Genomic DNA, 12,656 nt, shown 5'->3' with positions numbered 1-12,656 from the left:
AATCTCGGGCCCTGTGGCTTGACTCTCTTTCAGAGTTCTCGTGTAGCAGGTCTGTCGATGGCCTTTCTCACTCTTCTTCTTGTGCTATCACTCTGATTTTGTGGACTGCTTGCTGCGCCATACTCTTTCAATTTCTTAATAATTGGACTGAAAGGGATATTCTGTGACTTGGATATTTTCTTGCGTTTTTCACAGAGTTGCTTAGAATGTTCTTTGGTCTTCATTGAGTTGGTTAGGCCACCATACTGACAAGTTGGCCCTTCAGTATACAATGGCATTTACTGTGTACTACAATCAATTGAAATCCAAAATACGTGGTCTTCATTGAACTAATTTGTGTCTTCTAAAACCAATTGGCTATACCTGTGATGATTAGGCATGTCATGTTAAAGGGGGTGAATGTTTAAGCCATCAGCTGTTTTGGGGGTTGTATTTATAAACAATTTAGACCACTTTGCAATGATTTTTCACTTTTTCTGGGTACTATGGTGGCACAGTGGTAGAGCTGCTGCCTCACAAATAGGAGACTGGTGTTCATGTCCCAGGCCCTCCCAGTGTTCATGTGTATTTGCTCCAGGTGCTCTGGTTTAGTCACACAATTCAAAGACACGTAGGATAAGTAGATTAGTGAGGCCCTAGTGTATGTGGTGTCTGTGTCTTGTGTGTTCACATTGCGATGGACAGGAACTCTGACCAGGGATTGTTCTTGACTTTCCCCTATGCTTGCTGGGATAGGCTCCTGCTTCCCCACAGCCCTCCCTGGGTTGATACGTGTCAGGAAGGTAGATGGCTGGATAAATTTTGTTGATCAGTGTCAAAGAAGCCAAATTAAATCTACTGCAACTTTGTGTGTTGTATAACTATAAAATGTGAACATACTTTTTATTGGCACTGTTTATTTTATATAAAGATATACAAATAAATCAACTTTAAAAAATATGTCGTACACATAAATATATATTGTGGCAAAAGTGCTCTGCTGGCGTCAACCCGGCACAGACTGACAACGGAGGCACATATAAAAATAAAACAGATTTATTTTTTCTTCATCTGTGGGACACGTCTTCCCCTTGTCCCACAGGCCCTACACAGTCCCCAAAACACACAAAAGAAAAAAATCAAAATACACTCTTCTTCTTGGTCCACTCCTCCCAGGCCGCTTAGTCCTCCTCCTTCTCCCGACTCTGGCGCGCCTCGAGCAGTGGCTGCAGGCTCCTCTTATAGCCCACACAGAAGTGCTCCAGGTGCTCGTTGACCTACTTCAGGCTGCACTTCTGGGTGTGGCTGCATCACAACCCACACGGGCTCAGGAAGCCATGCAGCTCCCCCTGGCGGACTGAGCTCCAGTGTTCCATGATTGTGGCCCCGATGCAACCCCAGGGAACTGCCACCAAGCCTTCCGGGGGACATAGTGTGCAGTCCTTGTCTGCACCCCTGGATTCAATGCCAAAGGGGCGTCCCAGCCGTCTGCCATTATTTATTTATTTATTTTATATATATATATATATATATATATATATATATATAGTAATAAGAATGAGTCGGAGACATCATAAAGATTTGGGGCAGCCACCCATATAATTGAATCGGCTGCAAAAAGTAGTTTTAAATAGCATGATGTGCTTAGTTTAGAGTCCAGAGCAGAACTGCCTGTACTGAGGCAAGATGGCAGTTTTAAAGGGCTGGAAGGGAAATGACGTCATCTATGCCGGACCTGGGAGTGGTGTCCTTTTTGCTCGGAAGTGACGTCATCCTTGGGGCTGGCAACAGGTGGGATTTCCCAGGAAAGGTCTGCAAGGGACTGAGAGAGATAGTCAGTACACTCTGCCTGGCATAGAATTACTAGTGTTTAGGCCCTTCAGCTGATTCCCATGCACACATGTGTGACATACAGATATACAGTATTTATATATTGCTTAGTTTACTATCAAATAATGGCGTACTCTTTGCATTATTTGATAGTAAACTATGTAACATTCTTTGATCTGCTTCTCGCAACTGAGAGGGCCCGTGGCGGATGTTTGCTGACTGGCAGACCAACCACATGCTTTACCTGGTAGGTAACCACCCATACAATCAGATCGGGACTCAGACTACGAATGCTATATATATTAACAGACATTTGGATATAAACCCAGCATATGCAAACTTAAGAAGAACATACAGTATTCATAATAAATAAAAGGTTATGAGCAATAACCACCACCCTCCTCCGACCCAGCTCCCGCCACCAAGCCCCCCCAAATTTTGCTATATATTGCCTTTGCTTCTTGTATGTCTAGGCATTATCCTCTGATGAAGGCTCCTGGTAGGGCGGAAAGCTCAGAAATAAAAACTACTTTATGATACGTGATTCATTTTTACTCTCTTTGTGGATCTCCTGCTGCTAATATGCAAACTGTATCACAGACCTTCTCTTCCATATATGGAGCAATGTCGGGACAGTAATGACTTTATTTTAAAGATTAACGTACAGCTGCTAGTGTGTCCAGTAATGCTACAAATAATATTGTGTATTTTATTAGTGAAGTTTTGTATTATTGTAATGCTTTACTATCCTGCAACTCAATAGAGAGATTTAATAATGAAAAAGAGTGTAGGCAGCATAGTTTCCAATAAATTTGTATTGTGCTTGCCTCTAAGCAGAAAATGATTGCCTCCCATGATGTAATCAGTTTGCCCTCAGAAAGCTGATCACAAGAATTCAAAGGCCACTGAATCTTGTGTGAATTAGTCAGGGTTTCCCAGTTTGGTTAAAGGTCTTATAACTGACAAAAGAATAATACCACCTGATTTTAATGTATTGTTTTTTCAGTTTAGCACACATAACAAAAATCAATACAAAACATAAAACGTGCACTGTGGCGTATGGCAAGGTGTTGTGGTGGGCAGGTAAAATGGCCCACTTCTCACCTTTATGATAAGAAATGCTTTAAGAAAGCATTAGACCCCCAATAGTTCCACAATAACAAAAAGTTAGCCATTACTGGGTCACAGATGCTTCTCCTGAACCATAGCGACATTCAGTTGAAAGATTTGTATGTACAGAATTTAATGGTTTAAAGAAATTTAGAAAAATTTTGTTCTATGTGAATGAATTTTTCTAAAAAATTAAATGAAATGTAGCAATTATATATTCTAGTTCTTTTTTTCCTTGTGGTTGAATTATTAATTTATTTATTTTTTAATTAATTTTCAATTAATATGATCAAAGAATAAAAATTGTGCAATAGCAAGCAATTGTTATGTTTAAGCCAGGGTCAGAATCTTGGCTTTCATTTAAATTCCTTTTTTATGTCCTTTTTGTTTATTTTTGGTCATTTGCTTATTATCATGTATGTTATTGTGTTTGTGTGTGTTATTTGTAAAATTATGTTTTTTTTATCAGTTTTCTTTATTGTTTGGATTCTGTGTGTAAATACTTCTTTTGCCATGTCCCTGCTTTGTGGGTGGTTCCCCATGAGGCGGGGCCACCTGTCAATCTCTGTTGAGGGACTCTCCTCAATCCTATAAAGGCTCATGGGAATTGCAGTCTCTACATGGTACATTGTATGCACTTTGGAGGCCATCTTGTTAGAAATTGTTCTAGCCAGTTTGGATTGTTTTCCTTTTCTAAGATACTTTATAAATATCGGATCAAGTTACTAAATAGCATGTTGCCCAGCAAGTGCCAGTAACGACTGACCCTTCCAGTAGAGTTTGTTAAAGATCATGGGAGGAGGACAGGAGTGCAAAACACCTCTGTGAAAGCTTTGGTCCAAGAGGCCTGGCTGGTGGTAGCTTTTTCCTCTCTTCATCTCATAAGATGGCTGCACAAGGCCCTTGTTTGTGTTGCCATTTTCAGTGAGGCAGCACAAAGCTCTGGTTCTTTAAATATTATGGGAAGTACTATGATGGCACTGTGGCTTGGAGACGCTGAACCTTTGTCCTCTCATCCCTAATCCTTGCAGTAATACCAGACCAGGCTGGATATTACCCCAGGAAGACAAGGTATTGTGTCTGCAGATGAGATGGACAGGAGAAAGAGGGGTCAGAATTGAGAAAGTATGAGTGATGAGATGGGAATGGGAAGGGAATTGTGTTGTACTGAAAAGGTGGGTAAGTGCATGAGTTCTGCCTTCTTGGGACAGGGTTCAAAATCCATAAGTGGGTAGTGTTTTGCCAACTAAAGGTGTTATAAATTCTGGTTTTTTTTTCCATGTTTTTAAAATTTTGATACAATTACATATAAAAATGTGAAATTTCCAACATGAAAACTTGTATTTATCATCTGTCTGGAAGCACGAGAATGCATAATTTGAAAAATTGTTGTTGATGTCATTCGGTCAACAGTGTAAAGGTCAGCACCACTCACTTCCTGATTATCCAAATTGTGGACAATAACTTCACTTACTGGTGTGCGCTTGGCTTTGTTCTTGACCTTAAATAATAGACTTCTGAGCTTTGTTTTTCTAACCTTGATTTTTTTGTTTAACTTTTGGGTTTTGGTGAAAGACGGTACTGATTCGGGGCTGAATTTTAGCTGGGAATACCAACATGGTATTTTCTTCTGGTCCTTTCTTTAAAATTCTCATGACTTTACCATCGGACATAACATTGAATTAAAGAAGACTAAGGAGCTCCGCCCCCTGCTCGCTTCACTTGCCCACCCCCAGGTTTGGTTAACCGGATATACAACTTAAAGAGATTGTTATTTTCATGGGAATTGTTACATACTCTTTCGATTCTGTGTTGCATTGTTTCTCCGTAATCGATTGTTATTTTCATGGGAATTGTTACATACTCTTTCGATTCTATGTTGCATTGCTTCTCCGTAATCATAAATATAGACCTGACCGAATTGTAGTTTCTTCGATATTAAACTTGTCGTTGCTTTAATTGTTGCAGGACCACAGATTCTCATAGCGTATGGTCCATTACTCTGTTAATCTATGTTATGAGCTTCAAATGATGCGATTGTGAAAAGTTTATTGTAGACTTGGATATTTTGCCTGTAGTGTTTGTGGATTTCACTTTCACCAAACAAGAAATCTTTTAATTCTCGCGGAAACGCCTCTTCATTGGGAGGCAACACTACTTTTCCCTGATGGCAACATGAATTAGACTATCTGCAACTCTCCGGCTTAAACTTTAAAGCCTTACAATATCTATATACTTCTGACATATCACTTATGTCCATATATTCGATCTCTTTTTGCTGTTCCGTTATTTCACTGAGTAATAATTTCCATTTGTTTGTGCTAATTTGATCTTTATTTTTTTTTTTGATAATTTCGAGTTTTACTACTTTCATATTCTTTTAACTTGCTCTGCATGTCTGTATCGCGCCATTTTTGAACATTTTTATGAAATCTTAGAACGTATAAAATTTTTAAGAGCTGAAGTGTGAAGTGTGTCTGCCAAAAGCATTCCAACATCTGAGAGGTTAGATGTCCGTGATCTTGTTTTAAATTGTTTCTAAGTAGGGCGTGGCGTGCAAAAGTCACCATCTCACGGATCTTGCTAAGTGTAGTCTCGCGGGACGTCAAAGTATCTTTCCCAGAAGGTCATGTCTCGACCCAAGATTTTTTTTATTATAATAGAGAGAGATGTTTTGTTTAAGAGACTGGAAGATAAAAGGAGAGTCAAAAAGCTATGCTGGGTTCCATTACCAAAAAGTCAATAAATCATAATATCTTTATTTGGACTTTGTTTTAGATTTTTTTCACTTGGCCTACAAAAATTATGAAGGTATGTTTCTGGGGATTTTAGAAGTGTAGAAATTTAATGATTAGGTTTTGTTTTATTATAGGGGCCACGCCACCATTATTTGCTCTTTGTGATGACATGTTGCCAGGCGTTTGCTAGACAGGATGTCTTTATTGCAACAGTATAAAGGCTAGCATCATATACTTGTTAACTGTCCAAGTTTGCGAGTAATTTAAAACAAACAAAATTAACCATTGCATTATTATTATTAAGATATCTCTAGTTACAAATTATTTTCTTTTCTTTGATTTCGATTTACTTCTTGTTTTTTTTGCATAGGCTTCATAAAATACTTTGATTATTGACTATCTTACGACAATTTTGTGTCACGTCTTGACTAGGCATGAGTGGACCCCATGGAGATTGCTTCACCTTCGAGTTTGACAAAATCACAAGTGTTTGAGAACTTCACCTAAATTAAGTCAATGGAGAAAAAAATTATATGTGTGTGATGGGTGTTTACGTTGCGATGGATTGGCACCCTGTCCAGTGGTTGTTACTACCTTGTATTCTGTACTTGCTGGGTTCCAGCTTCCCTGCCACCCTTCTCAGGATGCAGTTTGTTGGAAAAACAGGTGGCTAGATGGGGAAGGTGAAACTAAACTATTTAATGGATTGTAATGGTGCAATGGCCTTTTAGGTGTTCCTGAGGCCTTGGGTACCTTCTGCCAACTATGTTGGACTGATTATTGTATACAAAAATGTGATCTAAACTTAGGGTTGCCAGACGTCCCTTACATACGGGACATGTCCCATATTTGATCATTTTGTCCCCTGTCCCGTACTGACCTTTCAGGGACACCCAAATGTCTCGTATTTAGTTCATTTGCAAATTTCGTAATAAAATATATATATTTTTACTACCTTCTTATGGTACTTAGTTGTAACTTTATAAGTAATTATACTTTGCTTTCTCAGATTCTCTTGATGAAAATAAATCAAATGTAACAAAGAAACTAGTGTTTGCTGCCTGTTTGCAACTTGTTCAGTTGCTATGGTTGGCCGAAGACAGTGACACTCTTACTGTTTTTCTCTCCAGCCATGCAGTTCTGTATCAGCATTGCAACATACGGGGTTAACAAAGTGTGTTGTTACTACTTGCCACGGCCCACTTTTTTTCTAACTGCCTGTATTAAATAATAATAATATTTCTCTGTTGTCTGTATTAAATACAGTGATCCCTCACTATATCGCGCTTTGACTTTTGCGGCTTCACTCCATCGCAGCTTTTATATGTAAGCATATCTAAATATTTAGCACGGATTTTTCACTGGTTCACGGATTTCAGCGGACAAAGGGTCTTTTTATTTCTGGTATATGCTTCGTCAGTTGGTTTGCCCAGTTGATTTCATGCAAGGGACGCTATTGGCGGATGTTGTCTGAGAAGCTACCCAATCAGAGTACGTATTACGTATTACTCCTCAATGATATACAATATGCTTCCTGCACTTTGCTTCTTATACTTAAAAGCCCGAAAAGCACCTATTGATTTTTGATTGTTTGCTTTTCTCTCTCTCTCTCTCTCTGTCATTGTCTGCTCCTGATGGAGGGGGTGTGAGCAGAGGGTCTGTTCGCACACTGGCCTAGTGGATACGGACTCTCCTCTAAAAAATGCTGAAAGATTACCTTCTCATTGCTCCCATTCTTGCGGCTGCTTTGACATGCGGTGCTTCACGTGCTTAAAAGCCCAAACAGCACCTATTGATTTTTGATTGTTTGCTTTTCTCTCTCTGTCTCTCTCTCTCTCTCTTTCTATGACATTCTCTGCTCCTGACGTGCACTCCTTTGAAGGGGAAAGATATGTTTGCATTCTTTTGATTGTGAGAGGGAACTGTCATCTCTGTCTTGTCATGGAGCACAGTTTAAACTTTTGAAAAAGAGACAAATGTTTGTTTGCAGTGTTTTAAAGTCCCTGTCTCTAAAACCTCCTGTGTTTCTGTGCAAATCTGTGACCCAAGCGTGACAATATAAAAATAACAATATAAATGTATGGTTTTTACTTTGCGGATTTTCATCTTTCGCTGGGCGGGGTTCTGGAATGCAACCCCTGCGATCGAGGAGGGATCACTGTAAATATTTTCAAATTATTTCACTTTTGCAGAATTTTTTTTAGCTTGTATTAAATCATTTTCAAATGATTTTACTTTTGTTTTCCCTCATAACCCATTAAAATCCTTGCTTTATGTTTCTAACTTATGTCTCTACTTTTATATAATACCAGTAATGGCGCATTGCATGTTATACACTTGACTTGAGCATTCCTAGTTTTCAACCTCTTTTTCTGTAAGTTTACCATTCGTTTGCTCAAAGGTTGATGCGTTTGCTGCTTCCTGAGCAGCTCTTCTTTTCTCCACCCTAACTGCCCGCTTCTTCTCTTCTTCTGTCAGCATCTTTACGTGTTAAAACTGATTAAGTCAGTGTTTGTGTTGCAATTACTTAGTACGTTTTTCTTAATTTTTCACTTAAGCTGGCAGTTAAGTCTTCAGTCTGCCTCAAGAATGATTAAAGATATGAAGAGGTAGGGGAAGTGATAGATGGTAGGGAATAAGAACGGCACCCGTATGCATTTGCCACACGGCCACTAGCTGGCCGCTGCAGAGATAGTATATGTGTACCAAATTTCAGGTCAATACATCAAACGCTTTGCGAGCTACAAGTGATTTAAAATCCTGGACAGACAAATGAACCGCCACGGTAGCGTATTATATATAAAGATATTGGTCTGGGTGTGTAGGGGGCATGTATACATTTTTATATATATAGTAATACAGAGAGAGATTTTAAGAGTGTCCTGTATTTCTAATTTTCTAATCTGGCAACCCTATCTAAACTGTAAGACAACAGTGCTAACCACTGTTAGATCACAATGCCTCAAACAAAAAAAGATGCAGACAGAATTGGAGCCATAAACATAATACTGTACAAGAAATGACCACAAACTAGTGATCTATAAAAAAAAAAAACATTGACTCACAGATTTCTAGTTTTTGGGGCACTGAGTGGCCGTGCCACACTCCAACAGCATGGGACTGGCCCATTCCATTTTGTGAAGTCATGGCTCCATGCAGCTGGCACTTCTTCTTTTTTTGTTTCTAAATCTGACTTCTTTTGTCAAGCAGAGAGAAATGTCTCGTAAATAGTGATGAATCTTTTGTTGTTATTATTATTTAACAGGATGTTTTCTGATTCTGGGAGGGTCGGGCTCATTTAAGGTGTGGTTTGAATCATTACCGTGCCACATGTCTAATTGCTCATTCATTCTGCTAATGCACCTTTCATTTATACAGACCTGAAGCATTGCCAGTGAGGAGCAAGGGCTCCAGCTGATTCGCAAAAATTCAAAGCAGTGAAGACGCAACATACAATGACTCTAAGCTTTTCATAATATTCTCAATATAGTCTGCTTATTTACCCCTCAAATAAATATTTTTTTTAATGCATACAGGATATAAATCTGGCTAGAGTACCAATCAGGTATTGTGTACATTCCTGTATATAACCTGTGTATATTCGCTGTAACTTATTCACACATGTTCAAAGCAGATTGTTCACTTACAATACACGTAAGTAAAGTTTGGGTGAGCACCACTCACTTCCCGATCCCCATCTAACATGGCTGTTTCAGCTTCATGATGTCACACTGAACTCTTAAAGCATCATGGGGCACTGGGGAAAAAAAAAGTTTGTCTAAGCTAACTGCATGGAAAATTTCCAGGAAAGTATTCAACGAACAAGGTCTCTGGTAAACCCATTAAATCTGCTGTGAAAAACACTTGCTGATCTAGATAGATAGATAGATAGATACTTCATTACTCCCAAGGGGAAATTCACATACTCCAGTAGCAGCATACTGATAAAAACAATATTAAAGAGATGATACTGTCCAGTGGATGCAGTGGATCCTCCATGATTGACATGAGCCTGCTCAGCGCCTGTTGCTCTGCCATGGATGTCAAACTGTCCAGCTCTGTGCCTACAATAGAGCCTGCCTTACTCAGCAGTTTGTCAAGGTGTGAGGCGTCCTTCTTCTTTATGCTTTATATTTATTCTTTATATCTACCTTAGTCCCAGCCTTTCCTTCTTGAACTCCTGTCCTCTCAGTTACGACCTTGACTTATTACAATCACGATCTGTCTTTTGACTGTCTTACTTTAAACTGCTGAAAACACATGCAGAGATTCATTAACTAGAAAAGCAAGTAATGTAAACCATCCTGACAAATCTTTTTATTTCATATCCCCAATCTTGGACAATGAGGAAGTGCACAATGCTAACCTTTATATCATCGCGATAATGACATCATGCATCGCACACTCCCTAAGGAAAAACAAAATGGTGTGAAAAATTTTTATAATTGCGGAAAACTGAACTAAAATTTAAAATAAATATTAGAAATAGATCCCTTGGGCTTCAAAACCCCAGTCATGGCACATTTGTTAAAAGGCCAAGGACAATTACTCGTTCTGTTTGAACTTTTTTGTGCTGCCTGAACTCATCCTCTCTTGTATGATTTATGCTTAATAAATTATATATATTTGAAGCTCTTTGGTGTTTTTCTGGGCACAACTGTGACTATGAAAGCACCCCCTTCGTATTGAAATGTTTGTAAATAATATACACAGTCTGTTCCAACTCTGCTTTAAGACGGGTTTTTTTAAGTAATCAACAGAAGATAGGACACCTCTGCAAATTGTTTGCTTCAACTTGCAAGGCTTAGCGTACTTTAATTGCTGCTGAGTATCTGTAGGTTGTAACCTTTAGGCCTTGTTCACACGGGCGTTAAGTTTTTGGATTAACGAACTTGCTCTGAACGTCCTAGACGTTTATGTTGCATTTTGTGGTGGCGATCGATTGACTTCTACACCGGCGTTCGTTTGTCTCTGTCTAACACCAGCCTGCAGCCCAAATTGTAGTTTGTGTGTTAACCTGTGGAGGCAGTGTCGGGAACTGGATATGAAAGCCCTTGTTTTATTTGATGTGCCTCCTTTCAATATGGACCATTTTGCTATGTTAGATATTAATCTTCTTGTTTTAAAAATACTCGTAATATGGCGCCGTAGGGAGAGAAAAAATCGCCGCCGCTACTGGGTTCATCCTCTGACTACACAACGTCGGGTTAAAGGAAGTTTTTTTGTGCTTTATAATGAAATGAGAAAATTTCCGCGCAAGTTTTTTAATTACTGTCAGATGTCGGTTTCCACTTTTGATTGTCTGCTGCAGCTGGGTTTTGAACGCCAAGAAAAATCTGCATGCAACGTTTTTGATGCGAATAAGCGCAGCGGACAAGCGCATGTCACCAAAGCCCGTGTGAACACTCTCATTGACTCCTACGTGTAGAAAACACTCGGCGCTTGATCCGCTCACGGGCCTTCTGGACGCAAAAAGCGCCTCGATTTTAACGCCCGTGTGAACAAGGCCTTACTTGTTCCCTAAAGAAGGCTCATTTGTAATATTCTGAAATTTCCTTTTTTCAGTTTTTATTAATCTAAACTTTAAATTTAAACTTCTAGTAGCTTACCTTTTCACTATTTTAGGCCATTCATTGCATTTCAGCTAAATACAATTATAAATAAACTGGAAATACTGATGCCTTCTAAAACTTTTGACTAGTCTTATATAATACGCTAATGTGGCTGTTCGTTTGTCTGTCCAGGATTTTAAATCACCTGTAGCTCTCAAACTGTTTCACCTATTGACTTGAAATTTGGTACACATATACTACGTGACGTCTACTATCCACTTTTATTTTATTGTAGAATCAACTCTCAGCAGCAGTGCGGCTGTGTGGCGCATGCGTATGGGCCTCGTTCTCATTCCCTACCACCTTTGCTAATCATTTTTGCGGCAGATTGAAGACTAAGTGCTAGTTTAAGTGAAAAATTAAAGAAAACGTACTAAAAAAAAAGATGCTGACAGAAGAAGAGAATTAGCGGGCCGTTAAGGTGGGGAAAAGAAGAGCTGGTCAGGAAGCAGTAAGCGCATCAACCTCTGAGCAAATGAATGATAAACGTGCAGAGAAAGAGGATGAAAACTAGGAATGCTCAAGTCAAGTGTATTCACTGCATGTTATCGTGCGGTACGCCATTACTGGTATTTAAACGGCTATTTTAATGAAATAATAAAAAGGTTTCAAACACAATATTGCATCTTTTGCAATTTACTACTTTTCCTCAATTGCTTATGCAACTTTTCTCTAACTCCAGTATTTAAATGTTTTAAAGATACAAATGGAGATATTCATAGCTGTGTCCACTTTTTTTCTCTTTGTTTCCTGCTGTATTTATTTTTTTCCGCTTGTCACAAATATTAATAAGTCCTGCTGATCCTGAGCATCTCTATAGAAGGTGACAGAGCAACAACCCCTTTAATGAGTCTAATTGACTAGAAAATCAAATATATGCTGCAGCTTGCTGCATTAGAATCAACCTTTTAAAACTGTTTTCTTTTTTTCTCTCTCTTCATACAGTTACAGGAATTCTCACAAACACAACATCTGCATAGACATGCTGAGCGACGGTTATCACAAGTCCTTCTCTGAGCTCTTTACTCTGATCCAGAAGTGGAACGCCTCAAGGGAGGCTGCAGGGCCTGGGTCAGCCATATGGCATCAGAAATCCCTCGAGGAGCAGCCTGATAAGCTGGATCAGCTTCAGCACTTCCTGACCAGGGCTGAGGAGGCCCAGAGAGCAGGTAAACAAGGGAATTCTGGGAATCCAAGCAGCAGGTGCCTGGGGGAAGGATTGAAAATTGTTTCATCTGTGAATTTGCCACTTTTCTGTAAAATTAGCTCAGTGCAACGCTTATATTTCTAGCACAGTTGAAAAAAAATCGTTGATGGTGTTCTGTATGCTCATGTATTTGGGTTAGGTTTACCCCATTGCATTTGCATGAATTTTAATCTCTGCTGT

The 12,656-nt window shown here is 39.2% G+C and overlaps 1 protein-coding gene across 2 annotated transcripts in view; it reads left to right on the top strand.

The window, feature by feature from the left end:
* The window catches only part of ttc29 (tetratricopeptide repeat domain 29), a 263,802-nt gene that overhangs the window by 45,514 nt on the left and 205,632 nt on the right, over window positions 1-12,656 (top strand). For both annotated transcript variants that reach the window (XM_039750219.1, XM_039750218.1), the window contains exon 4: window positions 12,215-12,438. In XM_039750219.1, coding sequence (XP_039606153.1) covers window positions 12,215-12,438 — 224 coding nt within the window. The remainder of the gene's footprint in view (window positions 1-12,214; window positions 12,439-12,656) is intronic.

The sequence above is a fragment of the Polypterus senegalus genome, chromosome 4 (genome assembly GCF_016835505.1).
Source record: "Polypterus senegalus isolate Bchr_013 chromosome 4, ASM1683550v1, whole genome shotgun sequence".
NCBI classification, from domain to species: Eukaryota; Metazoa; Chordata; class Cladistia; order Polypteriformes; family Polypteridae; genus Polypterus; species Polypterus senegalus.
Note: the sequence above shows the minus strand (reverse complement) of the source record. Positions and strands in the feature narration are given on the sequence as shown.